This window comes from Periophthalmus magnuspinnatus, chromosome 6 (genome assembly GCF_009829125.3).
Source record: "Periophthalmus magnuspinnatus isolate fPerMag1 chromosome 6, fPerMag1.2.pri, whole genome shotgun sequence".
Classification (NCBI taxonomy): Eukaryota; Metazoa; Chordata; class Actinopteri; order Gobiiformes; family Gobiidae; genus Periophthalmus; species Periophthalmus magnuspinnatus.
Genome location: NC_047131.1, coordinates 33,004,588 through 33,030,523, shown reverse-complemented (window position 1 = coordinate 33,030,523; position 25,936 = coordinate 33,004,588). Strand labels below are relative to the sequence as shown.

The window sequence follows — 25,936 nt, the reverse complement described above, 5'->3', positions numbered from 1 at the left end:
TTTCCTGTTTCTTTGATTCCCGCTCACGGACACATGGATCAGCCTAAAGAGCTCAAATTCTAACCCCTGATGCAGAATAAAGCTTGGATAAGAAGTGAAACGTCGTCATTTTTACAACGATTTGTCCAGTTGACAGATTTAACTGTTAAACGTCGAAGAAGCGGGTTGAACGAGCAGCAGAACGTATTCATTCTAAAACTTTGTCCGGTTTATTTTACCATGTGACATCATCTTGTTTCCTTATATTGTAATCAAACTACACCATGCAAACTTTTATGGCATTACACAGCAGGACGGTAACAAATAAACCGCCAAGTACAGAAAAAGTGTGTCTCTCCAGCTGTGCGATGTTGGAACGAGCGCTTTATGTTCGAGATAATGGGCGCCGTTCGGTAACTTATCAATCTCAATGCTCACAAATAACAACACAATTAGCGTCTATAGGATAAATCTGGCCAATGAGTTGTGTAATTTCCAGATGGAACCAAAGTGAGTGCCAGCGCTAAAGCAGTCAGTGCGGTATAGAGAACGCATCCAAGGACGAGAGGACGGCTGCGGCGGTCAGACCAGAACGACCAACTAAATCTTTAAAGGGCCCGATGTTACGGTGTTTTCTGACCAATGTTATAATGTTGTTCCTCATTGCAAACACACCTGGAGTTGTGTTTTGTTTTGTTCATCCTGCATATATAGGCTTAGAGTTATTTTCTCAAACTGAAAACACTCTGTTCCACCTTGTGATGTCATCATGTAGTAATACAGGAAGTGCCCGCTGTGTTTTAAACTCCATACATCTTCTTTTCTAGAATAATTTGAATCATTTGAGCCCCTGGAAAAATTGCTAATCTCTACTGAACTGAAGGTAAAAGGAGCTGTTAAAAAATGTTGAAAACTACCACTTCGTGACATCACAAGGTGGAACAGAGCATTTTGAGCTTTGGAGATGTAGACAGACTAATAATTAAGTGTTAAACATGTGTGAATGAAACAAAACACAACTCCATTTAAGTTCTTGATGAGGTAAGAACATTATAACATGACTTTAAGCTCACAGAGTTGAGTTTGTGTAACGCAGAACCTTGAAATGTGCAGGACGTGTAAAAACATACATTTTGTGCAGTCTGCTAACGGCATAAAAATGTGGTGTTCTTAAAATAGCATTACTTTTGTTGAAAGATTGGACAAAATTGGAGTGTGTACAGATCAGAGCATCAATCTGTCCTTGGATTATTGTACATGTTTGGCTGTGGTTTTTCAGTGAACTCTCTAAAATAACTGTTACTTTCTTTCACAGGTTTTCTCATTGTTGATTATCGCCATTGGGGTTTATGCAAAAATCCAGAAAGCAACAGGTTTGTATGAGAAATACACCTTGAATTATTATTATTTATTATTTTGTTATGAGTTAACAACATTATAACATGTCTTAACGCTCACTAGAGTCCATTTTGTGTAATACTGGACCTTTCATTTGTTCCAGACACAGTACGGGACGCGTTTCTCATCGACCCGGCTGTGATCCTGATCGTGGTGGGCGTGGTCATGTTCTTCATCACCTTCTGCGGCTGCATCGGAGCGCTCAGAGAGAACATACGCCTCCTCAAGACCGTAAAACACATCGCCTCTTATAATACGGCTCTGTTTTATCTGTCACAAACCAAACATCGTATTTTATGTCTTAGTTCTCTTTTAGTCTCACACTCGTCTTCGTCACTCAGCTGGTGATCGCGGTTCTTGGCTTCTTCTACTCTGATCAGGTATGTCATTTTTAACACTTTCACTGTGTTTGTTTGTCGCCCTCTGCTGGCACCAGTGAAGAATGGAACATGGTTAAAATTATTAATAGGAGCACTTTAAGGCGAGCATACATGTTACATAATAATATAAAACATTGTAGTGAAGGCATAGACTGGATAAAGAAGTGGTTAGCAGTTATAGCGGCTAATCTGGAGCTGAGTTTCACGTTTGTAATTCCGACGGCGAGTATCATGGCAACCAAAGAGCCAATCAGGAGCGAGGCTGTTGATGGTAATGCCCCTTCAATCAAACCTGTTGCTAACGCTAACGGGAGCGACCTCGGGGAAAGAAGGACCTGATTTGTCTGTTATTAATGTTCATATTTTGATTTACAGACACAATAGTGAAATAAAAACCCCAGGATCATGTAGAGGGTTAATACGAACATTTAAGACCAAAATGAGTCTGACAGAGCGGGGACAGAGAGAGGACAGATTTAAAAAAATAATAATAATAAAAGAAAAGAAAAAAAAAACACCTCAAAATAACAGAAAAAAACACACAAAAAAACAAAAAACAAAATAATAAATAAATGAAATCAAAATAACTAAAAAAAAAACTCAAAATAACAGAAAAAAACACAAAAAAATAACAAAAAAATAAATAAATGAACTCAAAATAATAAAAAAAGTAAAAATAACAAAAAACCAACACAAAAAACTCTAACTGAAAAAACCTCAAAATAACAAAAAATTAATAAATAAATGAATTCAAAATGACCTAAGCAAAAGAAAAAAAACCCAAAAAACCTCAAAATAACTAAAAAAAATGAGATAAAACATGTGTGATTTGTCTGTTATTAATGTTCAGATCTTGATTTACAGACACAATAGTGAAATAAAAACCCCAGGATCATGTAGAGGGTTAATACGAACATTTAAGACCAGAATGAGTCTGAAGCAGCAGAGACAGAGAGAGAGGGGTTTTCAAATGTAAAGTGAATTGAAGCCAGAGTTGATGGAGCAGGAAGTGTGTCCATGACCACTTCCTGTTTGTAACGTAGTGGCTAGCAGGTTAGCTATGTCCATTTATAAACACAGTCGATGAGCGCAGGTAGTACAGTCATATTTTTGTTTTACAGTTTTCAGAGCATAAACACGATAACCTTCTGGGCGTGTTAGGTTTGCTTAAGTTGGCGTGTCCAAATTACATCCGAGTTACAATAAAAAACACAGTAGATAATGAACTCTGAGCTGAACGAATAAGTATATATTTTTAAAGTGACCGTTAAAACAAGTTTAAAGTTATTTCGAGTTTATTTTTTATTTGTCCCATTCTGCACGTGTCCAGTGATAAATCGATGTCTTCAGTGAAAATCTATAATGTAAATAATCACGAAAACAAACAGGAAAAGTCTGTGAAAATGTGAGTCCAAACCTTTACCGGTTACTGTCAGTTCAGTCATATTTGCCCCATTAGTGTAAGTTTGGTCATATTTTCCCCGTTGTTAGTGTCAGTTTTGTCATATTTGCCCCCACCCACCACAAAGACTCAGCAGCCATTGATTCTCCCGAGTTGGAGGTGGTTGTTACGGTGGATGTAATGAGCTGCTGCTGTACGACTCCGGGGAGCATCTTCTGAGCATACAGTATATTAGATTGTTTATATTGAACGGATGGATTTGTGGACTGAAAGTTGCACCTTGTGGAGACGTGTCAGGGCTGTGGCTGATTATGAAGAGCTCTTGTGATCTATGGCACTGTATAAGCACTCAGCTTCCTGCTATGACCTCTATTTTGAGGACTTTTTCCTCATATACACATAATTAAAGTCTCTATGAGCTTTCCCCGTTTAAAAGATACGATATTCTGTTTTAAATTGTTAATCACTATGGCAACGGTCCTGATTTTCCATTTTTCTGAAGCCAGTGGACACTTTGCATAGAACTGTTCAGCTTCCAGTATTTTGAGGATGACGTTTTTCCATTCAGAACATATAATTTTCAGTTTTAAATTGTTAATCACTATGGTAACGGCCCTAATTTTCTAGACTGGATCTTTGGCTCAGTTACCTGTAAAAGAAGCAACAACTTAAATCTGCTCTGCTCTGCAAAATGGACTTTTCAGATGTTTCTCAATGTTCTAGTTGTTTTTTTCTCTTTGAGCCTCTGAAGTTGTATTTGGAGTGATTCATGTTTGAGTTTAATCTTTTAATTCTGTATTTTCAAGACGCCATTTTGTTGATCAATCCCCGTTTTCACCTCCACCTGTGACACGCCCCCTGTGACACGCCCCCTGTGACACGCCCCCTGTGACACGCCCACTGTGACACGCCCCCTGTGACGTCCGCACTTCCTTCTCCAGTTTTATTTTCTTAATCGTTGATACTCGTAGGATTCTGCAGCGTCGTGTCGGCATTTTGGTACAAATTTTTAAAAATCCGCTGCTCTAGTGCGACGTGCATCTGTCCACAGGGGGCGCCGACAGCTACACGCCTCTTTATTGTGATCAGCTCATCAGCTCACATCGAAATCAGCTGGACTTGTTTCTTTTATGAAGTTGTTTTAGATGAATATTGTGATTTAAAATGTCTAAATTATAACAAAACGACCCACAGAGATGAGAACCATAGAGACACAAGCACAATATGGCTGGTTTAAATCACATATTGAAAGACATTATTGCGACACGTGTGATTTTCTTAGTATTAAAATCCAAGTTTTGAAATTCGTGTTATCTGAAGTTAGATTTCAACCATTAGCCAAATTACGTTGTGAGTATTTAGCTCGTATTAGCTCGTGTCAAAAGTGCACAAACGCCTCCATTCCACGCACCAGCTCCAGCGTAAACTCTCCACACAGCTCTCCAAAACACAGGTCACATATTTGTAGAGCTTTCAACAACTACTACTTAAAAACTGATTTCAGTGAAGTGATATTATGCGTATGATTAGCCACGCGTCGGAGCAGCTAGCGGAGTGTGCTGTTAGCAACTAGAGCGAGAAGAGGAGGCCTGCTACTGTAAATGATCTGAGTCTATTTCATTTGGAAAAGCTACAAATGTTGGTCATAATCGTTGTGTGCGCCCAATGTAACGGTGTTATTACAGAAAATGGACACGGCCCCTGCTGCAGAATGTTTAGAGGCAGAGTTTGGACCGGAAAGAAACACGTTATACCCTGAAGCGTCGGGAAAAACAGGCCACAGAGCAGGAGAATATACAAAATATAATGGGCCACAGAGAACTAGAACATTCAAAATATAATGGGCCACAGAGCAGGAGAACATTCAAAATATAATGGGCCACAGAGCAGGAGAACGTTCAAAATATGTAGAATGAAGCTAATGTGGAGCATAGCACATTCAGAACATCCCATATGTGCCTTTTATTACAGGACTCTTGGCTTTATTTTCATGTAGAACTCCTAAATATTACTGCTATATTGTGTTAGAGAGAGTAGTAGTAGTAGTAGCAGTAGTAGTAGTAGTAGTAGTAGTAGTAGTATTCATCATAGTTGTATGTTAGTGCCATATGAATCATCTCACACTCTGAGGACTTCAGGGACCCGCCTCCTGGTTTAGTCCCGGTTTAGATCTGATGTAGTCCCGGTTTAGTCTTGTTTTAGTTCCGGTTCAGTCCCGGTTTAGTCCTGGTTTAATCCTCCTATAGTCCTGGTTCAGTCCTGGTTTAGTCTTGTTTTAGTCCTGGTTTAGTCCTGGTTCAGTCCTGGTTTAGTCTTGTTTTAGTCCTAGTTTAGTTCCAGTTTAGTCTTGTTTTAGTCCTGGTTTAGTCTTGTTTTAATCCCGGTTTAGTCCGGGTTCAGTCCCGGTTTAGTACTGGTTTAATCCTCCTATAGTCCAGGTCCTGGTTTAGTTCCAGTTTAGTCTTGTTTTAGCCCTGGTGTTTAGTCCTGGCCCCTGATGGTCCAGAGTCTGGTCTAAACCTGGTGAATCGCCGTTTCAGTTTTGTGCAGTTTAAACCTGTCTCACTTCCTGAAGATGTGAGACAGTTTAAATCCAGACTCTGTTCTGTTTATCTTCTGTGACTGAAAGGGTTTTATTCTGCACTTTTCTCTTTTAATGTTACTTTTATGATGATTATTTATGTTTTGATTTGTTGTTTTGTGATTTTAGTCTTTCTTATTCTTGTGTACGAATTCTGCTGTAGAGATAAACTTGTCTAGTTGTAGTAGTAGTAGTAGTGGTAGTAGTGCATTTGTCCACTGATCTGAAGGTGGGTGGTGCGATTCCAGCTCCCACAGATGAATGCTGTTGTTGTGTCCTTGGGCAAGACACTTAATCCCTCTCTCCCCCTGTGTGTGTGTGTGAATGTGTGTGTGGTTCCTTGATAAAGCCTCTCAGAGTCTTGAAGGTGGAAAAGTGCGATATAAAAATGACCCTTTAGTGTTTATTTGACTGCTGTGCTGTGGTTGAGATAAAGTCACATAAAAGGCTATAACTGTTCACTCTCACACTCCCCGCGTTTTAAAGCTGCACTATGTAACCTTTACGCCACCGTGGAGATGTTATTGCTTTGTCTGGAAAGTTCCACAGTATGGCCTCACATTCATCTATCTTTCACTTATTCAATAACGGGGCTTTTTATTGCTCAATAACACCATTAAAACCCTCTCCACAGATCTGACCCGTAACTTGGCCTGATGTCGTCACCGAGTCGACTTCATGGAGATAAATCAGTTTAATGCTACACTGCGGTAAACGGTCATTTTTATACAGCGCTTTTCCACCTTCAAGTCACTTAGAACCGCTCACCCATTCATACACAGACAGTGAGGGGAGGGCGCTTAAGTGTCTTGCCCAAGGACACAATGACAGTGTTCATCTGTGGGAGCTGGAATCGCACCGACAACCTGTGGGTTTGACCGCTCTACCAGTGTTTTCAGTCAAGACCGAGAGTCGAACCGGCAACCTTTGGATCAGTGCACTCTCCCAAGTTGCCGTCAAAGAGATAAATAATTTTAATACTACACTGTGGAACATTTCAGGCAAAGTAATGACTTCTGGAGACACTCAGGTAGTGGACCCACCACCAGAAAAGTTTCATAGTGTGCCTTTAAATAAACATATTTCTTCCTCTTCCTTTTCCTCCTCTCCTTCTTCTTCCTCTTCCTCCTCCTTCTTGTTCTTTCTTTTACTCTTCCTCTTCCTTCTCCTCCTTCATCTTCCTTTTCCTCTTTATCTTCTTCTTTCTTTATCTTTCTTTACACAGACGACCCCCTGAGATCATCCAGACTCTTTTTCACGTGTCCCATATTTATATCTCAGTATACAGTGAGGCAGATAAGTATTTGAACACCCGTCTATCAGCTTGAATTGCAAACAAAGGCTACTGTACCAAATATTAACGTTGATTTTTTCAGGTGTTCAAATACTTATTAGCTTCACTGTAAGTCCGTCTGGAACATTAAAGTGCAGGTTTGTGTATAAGTTAGTTCCTGATGACCAGTGTCTGTGGCTCTTGACTCATAAATGTCTCCACAGAGTTTACAGTTGAACAGAGCCCTGGGTGACACATGTGTTCACGTGTCTTCATGTGGTCACGAGGTAACTTCTTTGTCGGGTTACACAGTTTTCTGTACGCACAAGGTCTAGGCGTCTTTGTCTGACTCTACTCACAGGCTATAGGTGACTGTACACGTGTGAAGTGAAAACATAATACAGCTGCATAAAAAAGAAACTCAAGAATCCCTTTGAGTTTGTTGTGAAACAGGTTATGATGGAGACACTTCTGGGACTAGAACATCTGACCTTCACTAAAGCGAGTTATAATGTTGTTTTCTCGTCACAAACAGACCTGGAGTTGTGTTTTGTTTCATTCACACACACAGAGTTCAAACAGAAAACACTCTGTTCCACCTTGTGATGTCATCATGTGGTAATACAGGAAGTGCTCCACTGTGTTTTTAAACTCCACACGCCTTCATTTTCCAGAATAATTTGGATCATTTCAGTCCTGGAATTGCCACTTTTCTCTACTGAACTAAAGGGAAAAGGAGCTGTTCACTTGAAAACTACCACTTCATGACATCACAAGGTAGAACAGAGCATTTTGGGCTTTGGAGATGTAGATGGACGAATAATAAATCGCCTTTCCACAGATCTGGTCTGTAACTTGGCCTGATGGACTTCACCTGGAGATTCCAAGGAGATATTACAAGTTGAATCCCACTGTAGAACATTGCAGGCAAAGCAGCAACATCTCCACATCTCTGCATCTCCATGGAAACGAGCTGCTGGTGATAGACCCTCGAATAGAAAAGTTACACGGTACTCCTTTAATGAGCTAGTCCCGGTAAAGCGCTACAAAACAAATCATGTCTGAGCCGGTTAACATAGATAAAGCTATAATTTTGACATAAATCTGATCATAAGAGCTTTGAGACTTCTTCAGGCGCCCACTTTCTTCCATCAGTCGCCTACAAAACCATCAGAACTCCAGCGACCGCGTTGTGTAGCAGCTGTAGCAGATAACACCACCCGTCCTGACAGCCCTCGAAGCCTCGTTTCCACTGCAAAATGACTCAAATGTTCCTGGCGTCAGAGGAGTCAGACGTTCCATTTCAGCCTCGCTCCCTTAAGTTGCTAATGACACAGTGAAGTGTAACAGCAGCTTAACTCACAAGCTAACTACAGTGCCACACATAGACTGTATAAGTAAATGGACATAGCTAACTCGCTAGCCGTCATGTTCCAGATAGAGAGTGATCATGAGCACACTTTTGGCTCCATTGACATTGGCTCTAGTTCACTTTCTGTTGAAATACTCGTCATTTTGGTCTTAAATGTTCATATTAACCCTCTACATGATCCTGTTTTTTTTTCACTATTGTGTCTGTAAATCAAGATATGAACATTAATAACAGACAAATCAGGCGCCTTCTTTCCTTGAGGTCGCTCAGGTTTGGGCCATTACCTTCAGCAGTCTCGCTCCTGATAGGCTCTTTGGTTGCTATGATACTCGCGGTCGGAATTCCAAATATGAAACTCTATACCCTATAACTGCTCTAGCCTAGATGAGCTTCATTTGGAGCTGAACGTTGTGGGTGATGTCGTACTCACTTAATTCAGTTCTTTCTACAGTCTATGGACAGCAGTTTAGCCCATAAGCTAACTCCGGGCTAGCTGATGGGCTAGCTCGGAGCTAGCCCATAGCAAACAAACCAGTGGGAGAACATCCACATCATGATAATATAATGATCATAACGAGCATGTATAGAAAAAAACAAGGAACTGTTTTGAGCGTATAACTTCAGTGCCAGATGAACCGCACACAAACGCCTCGAGCTAAACACTAGCGCAAGTTCATTTGGAGCGTAATGAAATTTCCAAGTTCAGTGGCTCATATGCATACAGCGTGACGCTATTAGCATGCATTATGTCTGAACTACGCCTGTAGACGCGGTGCCCCACTTGTTTTGGAGAATATGAAATTAAAGAGATTTGCATTTAACACTCTCTCAATCTCTGTCTTTATAAAGAAGAATGGTAAAAGCCGTATATTAACACACAAAGCTTCGTTAGCACAGCAAAGGTGCGTGCGTTTACAGCACTGAAAGCTAACTGAACGTAGCCAAAACAACCTCTGGAACGCGCCGTGCTCAAATCAGCCGTGCGTTTTATTCAATCACATCATTGCATTTCATTTATATTTCTTCAGGGCTTGTGTTTATGTGGCTCGATTAGAGATGATGAAAATTACCCCATTATAATAACAAATGGTTAGCGTAATTATCCGGCACAGTTCAAATAAACCTCCGTGTGCTTTCAGTATTGATCCTAAAGGAGTTTATTATGACAGCAGTGTTGTGGTTAGGACACCTCCCAAATATCGGTTCAGATTGTAAACATACATCACAAATTGACTTTGTTTTATAGATTGCATCATTTAAACATTATTTTAGCCGACGTCAAGTGTCTTAATCAATATGAGACTTGCAACAATAGCCGTCTTGTGCAGGGGTGTAGTACCAAACTCTGGGCCCGCACTAATTCAAAAGTGGAGCCGAACGTTCCAGTTTAACCTTGATTACATTAAGTTGCTAATGACTCAGTGAGGTGTGACGGCAGGTTAATTGCTGTACCGTACATAGACTGTTTATATAAATAGACATAGCTAACCTGCTAGCCACCACGTTCCAAACAGGAAGTGATCATGGGTGCACTTCCGGCACTAATTCTGGCTCCAGTTCACTTTCTGTGTAAAAACTGTGTCCTCACTCTCTGTAACTGCTGCTGTCAGACTCGTCATTTTGGTCTTAAATGTTCGTATTAACCCGCTCTACATGATCCTGGGGTTTTTATTTAGCTATTTTGTCCGTAAAACAAGAAATTTACATTCGTACATTCCTCCTCAACACCTTCAAATCTCTCCATAACCTGGCCCCACCTTACATCTCTGACCTCCTCCACATCTCCATTCCCTCTCACTCCCTCTGCTCCTCTTCCTCTCTCCAGCTCTCTGTCCCCTCTGCCCGTCTCATCACCACCTGTTCACACAATCCTACACCACATAGTCAGTCACTCTCACCTTCATCCAGTTTTGTATCTCTGTTTTATCTGTAAATATGTGTTTTTAACTTTGTCTCGTACAGTGTCCTTGAGTGTCCTGAAAGGCGCTTTCAAATAAAATGTATTATTATTATTATTATTATTATTATTATAACAGACAAATCATGTACCTTCTTTCCCCGAGGTCGCTCCCAATAGCAAAGCTGTCAATCAAACCTGTCGCTAAGTGCCCGCTTCTTGCTAATTGGTTCTTTGGTTGCTATGATACTCGTGGTTGGAGTTCTAAATATTGAACTTGGCTCCAAATTGCCCGCTACAGCTGCTCTAGCCTCGACGAGATTCATTTGGAGCCGAACGCTGCGGGTGACATCACACTCATTCAGTCCGCTTCTTTATACAGTCTGTGGACAACAGCTTAGCCCATAAGCGAAGTTTTGCACAACAAAAGTCTAAGTTTAAATCTGTCAACTGGACAAATCGTTGTAGGAGTGAAGTCATTTGGCTGTTCATCCAAGACGCTTCTTCAGTTCTGGTCAGATTACTGCTGGACACTGCCTTAAGGGAAGCTCTAACTGCACTGAAACTGCTATAACAACTATTGTCTCCAGTTTCCTCCTTAACAACCTTATTCAGCCTGTAATTGTTCTCTTTGTTCCTGTTTGTTCTGGGTCTGAGGATGGAGTTATAGATGGGGGAGAGATTATGTCTGAGGCCCCTATTCCTGTTTAAGGAAGAATTGTCTTTCTTAACAAAAATAACGTCTTTAACTCTCCTCTCAAACCATTTCTTTTCTCTGGCTCAGATCTGAACCTCACTCTCTTCAAAGGAGTGGTCAGTGTCTTTGAGATGGAGATGGACAGCAGACTGTGGTCCTGAGCTGCTCTCTCTCGTGTTGGTTCTTTCTCTTATGGAGTGTCCGTTTAGTTTCTCCAGTGTAACGCTCACTGCACTCTTCACTACACTGAATGGAGTACACTACTTTGTTTATGGCTAACTTCCACACCACAACAACAAACCAGAGGGGGGAACAACCAACTCAAGAAAATATAATGATTTTAACAAGCTAGCATTAGCCACAGGTTTGATTGACAGCGTTGCAGGCGAGAAGAGGCATTACCCCCATAAAAAATGCTCATTAGAGACTTTGTGAGGGGCCCCTTTCTGCCCTGGGCCCTGGGCAAACTGTACCCTTTACCCTCCCAGTCCGACGCTCCTGATCCTGTGTATAAATCTGTTAATAATAAAACTCCACGCTCCTGGTGTGGCCTTTGTCTAACAGTTTGACGCTGTGTGCGGCAGAGCATCCGTGTGGAGATACTGTAAACTAGAGCCGTGTTTTCGTCAGTACTGGTTCACACAGGGTCACAAATTTTGAAATAATTATGAAGAGCAATTACTTCAAAATGTTCCGAGTTAATGTAGGCTAAATCACATGGATAAGAATTATAATTTGAGTTGAATTGTTTCTGTCATGTTGGTATTTACAGTGGGGCGTGGGTTAATCTCTATCGACTGCCAAAGTGCCCTTGATTAACCGCAGTAATTTATTCCTTCATTAAGCATCAAATAGAATCACGACTTTAACATTTGGGTTGATTCCTCAAAATCTCAAATGATTTACTTCAATTCGACGCATTTTTGTAAAGCCCAAAAGCACAACAGCAGTCGCCTCTTGGGGCTTTAATTTAAACAACAGAAAGTTACAAAATCTAACAGTGAAACAGGCGCTGGTCAAAAACAGACAGATTAATCAATATTTATAGAAAACAAGGAAATGGAGAACTGTCCCAGAGCGCCCCCTGTCCTCAAACCCTCCTCCTGCAGGAACAACTTAAACAAACCCAGTGAGAACAAGAGAAACCTCGAGGAGAACCACAGTGAAGGAGAGATCCACTGCCACGGACTGAACCAGGACTGAACCAGGACTGAACCAAAACTAAACCAAAACTAAAGCAAGACTAAACCAAAACTGAACCAGGACTGGACCAGGGATAAACTAAAACCAAACCAGGGCTGATCTAGGACTAAACACCAGGACTAAACACCAGGACTAAACACCAGGACTAAACACCAGGACTAAACACCAGGACTAAACACCAGGACTAAACACCAGGACTAAACACCAGGACTAAACACCAGGACTAAACACCAGGACTAAACACCAGGACTAAACACCAGGACTAAACACCAGGACTAAACACCAGGACTAAACACCAGGACTAAACACCAGGACTAAACCTCAGGACTAAACCTCAGGACTAAACCTCAGGACTAAACCTCAGGACTAAACCTCAGGACTAAACCTCAGGACTAAACCTCAGGACTAAACCTCAGGACGGGCCAGAGACATTGACTCATGCACATCCATTTGCAGATACAAAAACGTTGTACAGCAGGTCAGCCTATAGAAATCTTATTCGGGCTATAAAAACAGAAAATAAAATCTGTCTGGGGCTGTTTGATAAACAGATCCACTTAACTAGCTGCTTTCTCCTTCCATAGTTTGAATATACTGTAGCCTAGAGCAGTGTTTCTCAAACTGTGGTACGCGCGCTAATGGTCGTACACAAGCAGCTTCAAGTGGTACGAGGATTCATCGGCAGTTCAAATCATTTAATCCACATTTTTGCCCCTTGGGATTGTCTTTAGTTTAGATCTGGCATATCTATAACGTAGAGCCATGCTGCTCTACAGTAGATTTTACACTCTTTTTTCCATAGACTTTTTAAAAATGTCTAATATTAAGAGTTCAAAGGCACTGCAGAGTCTAACCAGCTGCGTGCTAACTAATATTTAATATCCATAAAGTCCAAAAAGCACATTTAAAATGCAAGATTCAGCTAAAGGTTTCAATAACTTGGTGGTTTATAAAGTTTCAGATCCAGATTTTAAATAATTGATGTCATTAGTCACCACCAGGGGGCAGTGCCAGATATTTTTGGTTGGAGGAGCTGGGGGGTGCTCAGGTCTTCAGTGTGGGTGCTCACTGAACATATTCTTCGCTGTTTTGACCAGTTTTAAATGTAGTTTGCCCCCGTAGTGATTTATGAAAACTAATGGATTTTTTTAAAAATTGCAATCTCATTTTTCGCTGTTTTAATTGTTTTATTCAAAATTGGAGCAAAAATCTTTGGGGGAGCTATGGAGGAACACTGGCCCTTTTAGGGGAGGCTAGTGCCCCCTCAAGCCCCCTCCTGGCGCCACCCCTGGTTACCATAAGGTTGATTAGCCCAGAGAAAGCTTTCAAACTTTTAATACATTTTTTTTTTTACAAAATCTATGAGAAAAATGAATGATAAATTTACTTTGCACAGTTGAGCTCCATTTTATACCTAGGTTTGCCCTGGTTTAGCCCGAGAATAGCCTCGTTTAAACCGGGATTTGATTTGGAGGTTCTCTGAAGGTCAAATACTTTCTGAGGTGCTACTTGGTGTGAAATGTTTAGAAATCACTTTTTTATATGCAGTTTATGTGTGTGTTATGTGTAAGAAGAAACGGTTTGGAAGAAGAGAGCTGAGGAAAAGAAGAACTGGCCTCAGACGACTCACAAAAACCCAACGATTCCTTTAACAATGTCGCCTTCACCCCTCGGCATAATGTCTTCATAATGTCCTCATAATGTCTTCATAATGTCTGCATAATACATTCACTTATTAGCTCTGTCTTCTGTGGCTGTTTGCAGACCAGAGACGCACTGGGTGAGTTTGTGAAGAAGGCCATTGTGCACTACCGCGATGACCTGGATCTGCAGAACCTGATGGATTACATCCAAAAAGAGGTACTCAGAACAAAGTCACGTAGAGAACACCTCTGCATATTTCTGAAAGCCAACGCCTGACTGGAATTAATGCACGAGGCCAGTGGTGGAGAGTCAGTGTTGGGCCTGAAACAAACAGGTTTTTGGTGCAGACTGACTTATCTGAACTACAACAGAAGAGCCAGTTTATGCTGTTAAACAAGTCCCCCACAAAAACCTTTACAGTCACAAGCTAGCTAACATCAGCCAACAGTTTTTCAGTTTGTCGCTGTCACCTTTTTGTTGAAAATCAGACTCGTAAACACGACCGTGAACGCTCAGATTGATCACAGGCTCCTGAAACCGTGCTGTTTAAATCCATTTTGTATTTTTCTTGAGTTTTCAGACCAAAAAGACTTAAAACTATTTGTCTGTTCTTGCTGATGTGTGCATTGTATCACCATGGAAACCGCCATAGACATATAAGAAGAACACCCCCAGCATGATGTCAATGTAAAGGAACAATAGGTGCAGCAGTGGCTCTAGTGGAAACTGTTGCTGTGTCCTCGAGCAAGACATTTACCCCACCTGGCCCAGTCTGAGTCAGAGGATCAGTTAATCAAGGAGGTATTAAATGTTTTATTCTTGTAAGTTTCCATATTTATGTGCAGAATACTTAAAAAAAGAACCAAAAAAGTTCACCTTGACTTTAACAACAACAAAATATCTTTAAGACTTTTTTATGCTGCTTGTTTCCATGGTGATTTCTTATGCTCTGCCTGGAGTGTTCCTAAGGCGTTAAATGTATCTGTCTTTTTTTAAAATTCATATTATTACAGATGTTTTATTGCTCAGAAATTTCTTGGAAAACACCTCGCCACAGATCTGACTTGTAACTTGGCTTTGTGGTGTCGCCTACTCATATCTATGGCAACAGATACATTTAATGCTGCTGTTTTTTTTTATTGTTTTTGCGTTTAACGAGCTCGCTTTCACCCACCGTAGTTTCTCAAGTGTTTCTCAAACTGTGGTGTGCATATTTTCTGAATTTAAAGTCACTTTAATCAACATTTTTGACCTCATTTTACATCCAAAAACACACTTAAAACTATCTTGCATTTACAGATGTGTTTATTGCGTAGAAATTTCTTGATAGAAACACCTCTCCACAGATCTGACGTGTAGCTTGGTGACATTACCCACTCGTCCCCATAGCTACGTTTAATGATAATGTTTTTTTATCGCTCAGTCATTTCTGCTGTTCAAAAGTGCGACTGTTTTGCATGAAGTTAAACCAAAATACACTATGGACAGGGGCGGAGCCAGGAGGGGGGCTTGAGGGGCCCCTAGCCTCCCCTAGAATGGCCCCCATAGATTTTTACCCCATTTTTATAGCACATCCAAAAAAAATTTAAAAAAAAAACCTCAAATGGAAACAGTGAAGTGTTCAAAATGAGACTACAATAAAAAATTAAAAAAATCACTCCAAAAGGGAAATAAAAATGGTAAATTCTGTGTTTCCATGTGAAGTGAGCGCCCACAGTGAAGACCTTAGCACCACCTTAACTCTTCCAATCCAAACTGTCCGGCTCCACCCCTGATGGCCACAGCTGCCTTAGTGCATTTTAGATAAACTTTACCTTGGCCTGTGATCAATATATTTTTCTTCGTAAATCAATAGACCTTGAGTGCACCACAAAACCTTGCACATGTTTTGCTTTGGATTTCATCACCGCTCCCTCAGTAACTTCCAGTTCTCTCGCTTCCTCAGTGGGATTCTTGCACAGATTTTTCCGTGTTCTTCCTCCCGGCTCACTTGCATCGAAGCCTTGGCGTTCCCTCGGGAATGGTCCGGGCTTACAGGATGTATACCATCGCGCTGTCCGAGATTCTAAAAATACCTTTGCCTCTGCCTTCTCGCCATCACAGTTCAAATGCTGCGGATGGAACGACTACAAAGACTGGTCCTGGAACCTCTACTTTAATTGCACACCGGAGAACCCGAGCTCCGAGAGATGCGGCGTTCCATATTCCTGCTGCACGCCCGTACCGGGAGAGGTGGGATTCTTCTTTACTACTGTGATAAATAAATGCAAAGACCCTACGGAGATCACTGCCAACTTTAAAGTAAGCAAATACTTTTATGATTCTTTCTATATGTGCAGTAAAACAGATGCCCTCCCAGATGGTTTCTCCCAAGGTAACCAACTGTAATAAACCTGAGCCAGTGTCTTGGAAGTTTGTCTCAATTGGATTTAAAAGATACAGTAAATTTCCAAGTATTTATTTTAGCCCTCCGTTTGGCAAGGGACAATCCTAATAAGACCCTTAAAAAAAAACAAAAGAAGAGATTTGAAAAGTATTAAGTACAATATGTTCACAAAGAGGCACTTTCAAACCAGGACAAATCAATAGAAAGTGCAGTGGGACTCGGCCCTGCAAATGGGCTCATCTTAACCTTTAGGACTAACAGGGAATAAAAAGTAATACACCGTAACAGAAGATGTTGTTGGTTTAGGAAAAATGGTGTGGTTTTCTTCAACACATAGAAACTACTTATGAAAATAACATGTTGCCTGACGACATATTGATCGCGTTTCCAGATTAATTTTTATAAACATCTCGGCAAAGAGTTCACTTTATGGGTTAAAAAATGTCTTTCTTTAGGTGGTGGAAATGTATTTATTTTTTGGGGGATTTAAATCAAACCTTTTCTGCAAAATGGACTTTTCAGAGATTTAAACAGTGTTACAGTCGTTTCCCCTCAATATTTACTCACCCCAAAGTTGTTTTTGGAGTGATTCATGTTTGAGCAATCTTTAATCGCTTATTTTTATGATGGAGTATTGCTGATCAACCTTCCTTTTCACCGCCATCGACACGCCCACTGTGACACGCCCACTGTGACACGCCCACTGTGACACGCCCACTGTGACGTCCGCACTTCCTTCTCCAGTTTTATTTTCTTAATCGTTGATACTCGTAGGATTCGGCAGCGTCGCGTCGTCATTTTGGTACAAATGAAAAAAAAAAGTGCCGCTCTAGTGTGAAATGCATCTATCCATAGGGGGCGCTACAACATGTGGCGCTGTGTTGTGACGACGTTTACGGCGACGTCAGCTCCATTGGACACCACAGTTTTCTAACGTGGAAATCAGCGGAGTCGTTTCTTTTATTAAGTGGTTTTAGATGAATATTGTGATTTAAAATGTTTACATTATAACACACTGATCCACAGAGATGAGAACCATAAAGACACAAGAACAATACGGCGGATGTACATGGGTGATTTTGCCACTTGGTTGTCTCAATGAAGTTGGAATGTTACTCAATACGGTATTAATCTGACATTTATTCAATTACAAGTGTTTTAATCGCTAAACAAACTAAAAAAAAAACATGTATTCTTACTGGGACTGAGCTTGTTACTCCACAAACCTGATCTGTAACTAGACTGGCATGGCGGCATCTCCCAGGGGCGTCAGACTGTGGGGGTAAAGGGTCCAGTGTGAAGAGGGGCCCCTCACAAACTCTGTATTATGCACTTTTTATAAGAAAACTTGTAGCGTGGGGCCCCAAGATGATTTTTACCTCGGGCTCAGAATTCGGTGCTACACCCGTGGTATCTCCTGCTTATTTAATGCTTTGCTGTGGAACATTCCAGATAAAACAATGACGTCTTTACAGAAACAAGCGCATAAACTACACAGTGTATGTATTTGCTCGCCTCCTGAGTCACACAGACGTATATTTAAGGCAATGTCCGCTTTCTTTCCTCACAAAGCCATAGAAACGGGTGTAAACGCAATGCATTGTGGGTCAGAGTTCAGACTCCAACAATTTACTGGCGTTTCCTCCCTGCTCTTTCCCTCCATCATCTTCTGTCACCGCTGCCCCTGTGCACGATCTTCTAAATGCCCCAAAATGTCTAAAAAACGTGGTCGCAATCGAGGGCAGTTCCGCTTCCCATTCGAGTAAATATAGCCATTACTCACTCGCCAATGACACGGTTGGCGAGTGAAGCAACGGAATGTGTAATTTTACAAATATCTGTCCTGTGGGAATTGATCAAATATGAAAACGCCACGGTCCACGTTAAAAACCCAATCTCGCAAACATGTAATTTTGTCTGCAGTGTTCTCAGTCTTTATAATGGGCCGGGCCGGTTTACTTGTGTGGAAAATCCTTTTTGATTAAACATTTATGATATGCGTCCGTCGGCCTGTGCGCGCCTCGGACAGATAAGTGCGTATGTAAGAATATGTTTAGTATGTAAATAGCATAGTGCCGGATAGCTGAGCCCACAGTTTGCGCTCGCAGAGACAGATACAGAGTGGTTCCATGGAGCGTATGCAGGTCAGACACGTCCTCCTGCTCCCCAAAGACGCACAACAACACGCTAATACCGACACGCCTACACCGCGCCGCGAGGCCAAAGATCACAGCAACTTTTTCCTCCGCCCGGACGAGACAAATCAATGAATTAATCAGCGTTTAAACTGGGGCAGTGCTGCGTCCTGCTGTTTGAGATGTGCTACTGCATCGGTGTCGTGGGGACGTCCGGGGTTTGTGTCTCTGCTTCAAATGGACTCGGACCGGCCTGACCTGGTTTCTCGTGTTTAAAATGGGCGCACGGGCTGGAGCGCAGGTCTCGCCTCGACTAAAGCTGCTCATAATGGACATAAAATACTGGATTACAAAAGCTTCTGTGATGTGTAGAAAACCGAGGGAGATGATGTACTGTGGCTTGACCTACACAGTTCACTTTGTCCATTCAACATAAAGAGAACGATGTTTATAGTTTAAGTATTTATCTAAGCCTGTGCATTTATATTATTGTAGTAACATCATTTTGAGATGTGGGACTTTTTACCTCAGTATCTGTAAAAGAGAGGTTACTCAAGTAAACGTATCACATTAAATACCCCTTTAAAAATGTACTTCAAGAGTGAAATTTAGCATATTTATTTTTGTCATAGTCAAACTAACCCTTCAAATCTTATGAAAAGTAGTTTTACTTTTCAGTCCTGTTCAAAAATTTAGTGGAGTAGAAAGTACAGATACAGCTCTCAAATGTACTCAAGTCAGTTTTACAGTGTGTACTTTTTACTTTTACTTAAGTAGATTTTTTATGTATCAGTACTTTACTTAAGTACAGTACTTTACTACTGTTTTTCTGGACTACTACTATTACTATTACTACTACTACTACTACTACTACTACTACTACTACTACTACTACTACTACTACTACTACTACTACTACTAATACTTTTTATTAACAGTGCACTCTTCGTTCCATAGAATCTCAGAGCTACAATAAAGAAGAACTTTAAACCAACACTAAATTGCTAAATGCTAAAAACATCAACAATAAGCTTTTCTAAATAAAAAAGGTCTTTAGCTTTTAAAAAGTCCAGGCAAGTCAATGAAGAAATGAAGAAAAAAACATATATAAGTCGCACTGGACTATAAGTCCCATTTTTGGGGAAATTAAATTTACAAAATCAAGACCAAGAACAGACATTTTCTCTTTAAATCAAGTTGTAATAATAATAATAAAATGTGGACCAACAGGCTGAATATCAGTACATCACGCTAACGTAACACATTTATATTTATTCAGCTCCATGAAGCACAGACAGAACTGAACACGTGTCTGGTTTGTTAACGTAAGATATTTGAATAATTTCACATACAAGTCGCCTCTGAGTATAAGTCGCTCCCCCGGATAAACTATGAAAAAAAGTGACACTTGTAGTCCAGAAAATACGGTAAATTTACTTCACTACGTTAAGGAAACCAAAACATTAATTAACAGGCACTGACAGAAATTTAGAGAAAAATCTCATGGGCCCCACTGTAATATAAATTAATAGGAAAAGAGTCTAATTCTGGGCCCCTAAGACCATGGGGCCCGGAGTAACAGACCCCTTTCTCCCCCCTGGTGGCTCCCCTGATAATTGACCTTCAAGCTGATCTTTTCAGGAAAATCCAGAAAAGAACAGCAGCAGAGAACAGCAGAACCACACATTTAGACAAAACTTTACAAACAGGGGGTGCCAGAGGAGTCTGTTGGCCCGGGCTGCAGGGTTTTAGGGGCCCAGCACTGAACTCTCAACTATTAATTTGTATTACAGGGGGGGCAATGTGAGGCTTCTTTCCCCAGGCCCCCAGATTTCTTTCAATAGACCTGTCTAGAATCATATCCTGTGATTGATTGACAGGTTTGGCTTACGTAAAAAAAAAAAAAAGAGATTAAAGTGACTGGCAGCATCAGGCAGGGGGCAGGAATTAACTACTTTTGTGCAATCAGAACACAGCTTTCTTAATGGTTTTGGGTCAAAAATCAACAAAATAATGATAATGAGGTTTTTCAGTAATGGATTTCATAAAGGCATAAAAATATTAATGTTGTTTCACGAGGAGCCGCTGCCTCAGATGCCCCGGAACAAACAAAACAACACGCTGAGATTAACCTGTGCAATTAAAGGGCTCTTCAGAGACTGAAACTGTGCGCTCTTTTATTTAGAGCAGTGGATATTCTGCAGCTGAAGTCATCGACACTCCCTGGGTGTGTGATGCTAACTTAGGGCACTGCTCTGTTTGATGCTGTTTACTCAAGTTAGACTTTAATATGAGCTTTATTTTAATACAATCTGACTTAGCTGGAACAGGTGAGCTGATTTGTGCTTTTAAACAAGTCACTCTCAAATAACATTACAGTCATAAGCTAGCTAGTATTAGCATTAGCCAAAAGTTTATCTGTTTGTTTTTGCTATAAATCAAACTCTTAAACTGGACCATGAATCACAAGCTCCTGAAAACGTGCTCTTTAAATCCATTTTGTGTTTTTTCTGAAGTTTTAGACTTATCTTAAATCTTTTTTGACAGCATTTGCTAATGTTTGCATTGCGTCTCCATGGTAACTGCCATAGAGATTAACGTGTAAAAAAAAAAAAAAAAAAAAAAGCATGATACCTGCATAGTTCCAAAAAGATCCTCGGCCTTTGCTCAATCGTCTTTTTCTTATCAAACCATGAGGCAGTGGAATCAGCTCCAGACAGTCTGAAATTGTCTGTGGATTTTAATAGTTTTACTAGAAATTTGACAAAGTTCATTTTAAATAATCAAACGTGTCACATCAGTCTAGTTAGTTGGTGCTGCTCTGTCCTCACTGTATAAACCTGCACATAATGATTTTTATATTAGTTTGGACTGGGGGGGACATATGTACTGCAGATCGTAGTCGTATATTGTAATTGTCAATTGATATGTGTTTTTTAATGTGTGTTCACCTGCTCAGGGACTGCAGATGGAAAGTAGCAGTAGCTAAATCTGGTGCAAATCATCTTTTCTTTGTAAGATTAATGAATTTGTACATGGTCCCTGTCAAAGAATAAAGAAAGAAAGAAAGATTTCACTGCAAAGTATCACTAACCTCAAACTGACTTTCCGACAGGCTGTGATCAACACCATGTGCGGCTTCGGGGTCCAGACGCAGAAGTTCGTGGAGGCCAATAAGTCCATCTACCCAGTGGGCTGTGCGGACCGAGCCGTGCTGTGGATGGAGACGCACCTGCTGCTGGTGGGAGCGCTCGCCCTGGGCCTGGCTCTGCCCCAGGTAAGACCTCCACCACTACACACAACTACAGAAGCAGGGTATTTGGAGGTTTTTGCGGCCCTGGGCAGGATTCTTCACGGGTCGGTGTTAGTTTTCCAAAATTGAGCTGATACTTGTCCAGGTTATTTCATGAGCAGCTATGAAATACTTTTAACGAGGTCTGTGGTCGACTGAAGACGTGTCCAGCCGATCAATCAGATGACTAAAAAGGGGGTGTGGCAAAAGCTTTCAAAACTACAAAGTAAATATGAGCAGGTATCTGACCCAAAATGCACTCACAAGACGACAACTGCAAGAACTATTTATACAGACAGAACGAGGAAACTGTGTGTAAACTGTGTATTTATGTGCAGTTATTAAACTCACTCATTTCTGCTGTCGTGCACATAAACTTATCATCTAAATTAAATCATAATTTGTCGACTAAAACATTTTGGTTTAGTAAGATACAGAGCTGGGCAAAAACACTAAATCAATTTGTTTGGAAGAAAATCAATTTTTATTTTTCCCACTTTCTTTCATTGAAAAATGCATCGAAAATGTAACGTCCGGGCTGTATATTTGTCATTATTATTATTATATCATTCATAAAAGATTTCCCCAGTGGGTTAAACATGACCACGGAACACTGCCCTTTTAAGCTTTTGACCATTTTCTGTAGTTTGTAAGATTTTTAGTGGAGAGGGGGGAAAAATAGACAATCAAATCCAAAATTTTACTTTTAGAGGAAAAAATTGGCAATTTCATTTTCAGGCAGTAAAGTTCTGCAGTCTCTTCCTTCACCACTACACCCATCTCTACCAATAACCATCGACCGATTGATGGTCAAGACGACAACGTTCATTGTACGATCCACATTTTCTGTTGATTCTACAGCAGCAAATCAGGCGGGGCCCCCTAGTGTTCATAAACAGTAATGACACCTCAAAAATCACAATTTTTCATTAAATAATAACAAATAAAATTGAACCAGACTGAGATCCCCCCAGGGACTTTGCAAATATTTATGTACTTATAGTCCAAAATATACACACACTAGTTTTTAGATCGCTGTGGGCAATAATACACACGCACACACACATGTACACACACACACACATAGAAGCAGGGCTATTTCTAACTTTGTAGGAGCCCTGGGCGAGTTTCTTCATGGGATGGAGGTATGAGGGGACTTAGCTTTCCAAAATTGAGAAAATTGCGAGATTGTGTACACCTCAGAGCTCGTACGTGTCGAGGTTATTTCATGAGCAGCTATGAAACACATTAACATGACGAAGACTTTTTTAGCTAAAATGTCATTATGGAAACTACAGAGTGTGTTATAAATCTAAACACAGAATGAAGTTGGTGTTTGTCCACTGATCTGAAGGTTGGTGGTGCGATTCCAGCTCCTACAGATGAATACTGTAGTTGTGTCCTTGGGCAAAACACCTCGCTCCAGGTGTCCTTAATGCAAAGTGTTTTGAGCGACTTGAAGGTGGAAAAATGCTGTGTAAAAAACGTGACCTTTGACCCAAACAGCACTGACCCCAATCGTCATGTCCGTCCTGTTACTGCGAAGTGCGAAAGTTTATGTATTGTTTGAAATACTTGAAATACTTTTTTATTTGACACCAAAACCTGTACTTAAGTAAAAATATGAGTTATCTGTACTTTATTTTAGTACATTTTACAGTGTGTACTTTTTACTTCTCCTTGAGTACATTAGAGAGCAGTATTAGTATTTTACTCCACTACATTTTTGAACAGGACTGAAAAGTAAAAGTACTTTTGTTACTGTTTGAACCTTTACTAGGCCTCAAAATCTGTGTGAAATATGTTTACTTTTTATTCTTTAAGTACATTTTTAAATACTTAAGTAGTTTTCATGTGATCCTTTTACTTGAGTTTTTTAGTTTTTTTGCTCCCGTATCTGTTCTTTTATGGGGCGATAGTGTTTAGAGCAGTGGGCCCCAAACCTGAAGGTCAGAGGATCAGTTCCCACACGGACCAAGTTCTGTCGTCGTGTCCTTAAGCAAAACACTTCACCACATTGTGTAGTATGAAAGTGGAACGTGTGAGTGATCGGTGATGGTTATTTTACGTCTTTCACCTCTGTTCAGTTGTATCTGGCCCTCGTCTTGGCGTTGGGAGTGTCACGTGTCCACAGCCTCGGCCTACACCAGAGCGCACTCCGACGCGCAGAGCTGTAATTGGCAAACTCCCCAGTCTTTTGCGGTGTTAAATTCCTATAATTCTCCAGCAGGATGGTCGGGTCTAGTCTTAACCCAGCTCGCGCACAGATCACATCAATGCAGGCATCAACCGGGGCTTAAGAGATCGAGCCTGTCGGCGCCGCTCACATATTGACGACTGAGCCGGTTCTGAGGCGGAGTCACACGGGGCGATGGATCCAGCGCTCAGACAGTACACGAAACACTTCATTGATGACGACCTTGCACCTGCGTCTAAGAACAATACGTCTTCATCAAGTCTGCAGCGAACGTTTATAATGAACACTGTCGCATTAGAGAGAAAGTCACAATGGAGTAAAGTGTTTATCCACAGATTGTGTTAAGAAGTGAGTGAGTGAGACGTCACCACAGCTTCAGCTCCACATGAAGCTCATCGAGGCCGGAGCAGTTTTAAGGGTGAATTTGGAGCAGAGTTTCAAATTTGTAATTCCGACCTCGAGTATCATAGCAACCAAAGAACCAATCAGGAGCGAGGCTGTTGAAGGTAACGCCCCTTCCCGCCCACACCGCTGGTTTATCAGGGAGCGGACGCTTAGCAACACTGTCAATCAAACCTGTTGCTAACGCTAACAGGAGCGACCTTGGGGAAAGAAGGACCTGATTTGTCTGTTATTAATGTTCAGATCTTGATTTACAGACACAATAGTGAAATAAAAACCCCAGGATCATGTAGAGGGTTAATACGAACATCCATCCATTTTCTTCCTCTTATCCGGGGCCGGGTCGCGGGGGCAGCAGTCCAAACAGGTACTCCCAGACTTCCCTCACCCCGGACACGTCCTCCAGCTCCTCCGGTGGGACCCCAAGGCGTTCCCAGGCCAGCCGAGAGACATAGTCCCTCCAGCGTGTCCTGGGTCTTCCCCGGGGCCTCCTCCTGGTGGGACATGCCCAGAACACCTCCCTAGGGAGGCGTCCAGGAGGCATCCTGAGCAGATGCCCGAGCCTCAGCTGGTTCCTCTCAACGTGGAGGAGCAGCGGCTCTACTCCGAGCTCCTCCCGTGTGACCGAGCTCCTCACCCTATCCCTAAGGGTGCGCCCGGCCACTCTGCGGAGGAAGCCCATTTCAGCCGCTTGTATCCGTGACTTTGTCCTTTCGGTCATTACCCAGAGCTCATGACCATAGGTGAGGGCAGGAACTTAGATTGAGGTAAATCGAGAGCTTCGCCTTTGGGCTCAGCTCCTTCTTCACCACAACGGACCGATACAGCGACCGCATCACTGCAGACGCTGCACCGATCCGCCTGTCAATCTCACGCTCCATCCTTCTCTCACTCGTGAACAAGACCCCGAGATACTTGAACTCCTCCACTTGAGGCAGAGAAAGTTAATACCAACATTTAAGACTGAAATGAGTCTGACAGCAGCAGAGACAGAGAGGACACAGTTTTTATATAAAAAGTGAATTGGAGCCAGAAGTGCGCTCATGATCACTTCCTGTTTATAACGTGGCGGCTAGCTGGTTAGCTATGTCCATTTATTAGTCTATGGCAGCACAAGTTTACGTTTTGTATAAGCTTTACCTAAACTATATATTGTATCTTTGGCACTTGCAATGATCTTGACCTCGATGATGTTCCACTATCCAAATGTTTGTGTTGTCCAGGTAAGAGCTAGAACGGTCACATGATACATTACATTTTTATATATCGCTTTTCCATCTTCAAAGTGCTTTACATCAAGGAACTACTCACACAGACACTGGGGTGAGGTGGGTTAAGTGTCTTGCCCAAGAACACAACAACAGCATTCATCTGTGGGAGCTGGAATCGCACCGACAACCTGTGGGTCAGTAGATCTAAACGCTCAACCAATAACGTGTATGTCGAGAGCAGGATTTGAACCGCCAGCCTTTGGATCAGTAGACAAATGCTCTACCAACTGAGCCACTGTCGCTCAGAAACTGTAAACAAACCGGTGTGTGTGAGCGTGTGTCGTTAGCCCCTCCCCTCAGACAGATATAAGGCAGTGTCCAGTTTTAATCTGACCAGAACTGAAGAAGAGCAGCCAGACGTCTTCAATTCTGCACAAAAGTTTTAGTGTGAGTTTTTCTTCGCCCACAGCGCCCCCTGCCTCCAATT

General features: G+C 41.5%; 1 protein-coding gene across 1 annotated transcript in view; it reads left to right on the top strand.

Moving 5' to 3' along the window:
- Window positions 1-25,936, top strand: part of tspan33b (tetraspanin 33b) — a 48,580-nt gene that overhangs the window by 15,489 nt on the left and 7,155 nt on the right. The window contains exons 2-7 of the mRNA XM_033968776.2: window positions 1,295-1,352; window positions 1,481-1,608; window positions 1,683-1,757; window positions 13,947-14,042; window positions 15,930-16,058; window positions 21,463-21,624. Of these exons, the coding sequence (XP_033824667.1) occupies window positions 1,295-1,352; window positions 1,481-1,608; window positions 1,683-1,757; window positions 13,947-14,042; window positions 15,930-16,058; window positions 21,463-21,624 (648 nt within the window). The remainder of the gene's footprint in view (window positions 1-1,294; window positions 1,353-1,480; window positions 1,609-1,682; window positions 1,758-13,946; window positions 14,043-15,929; window positions 16,059-21,462; window positions 21,625-25,936) is intronic.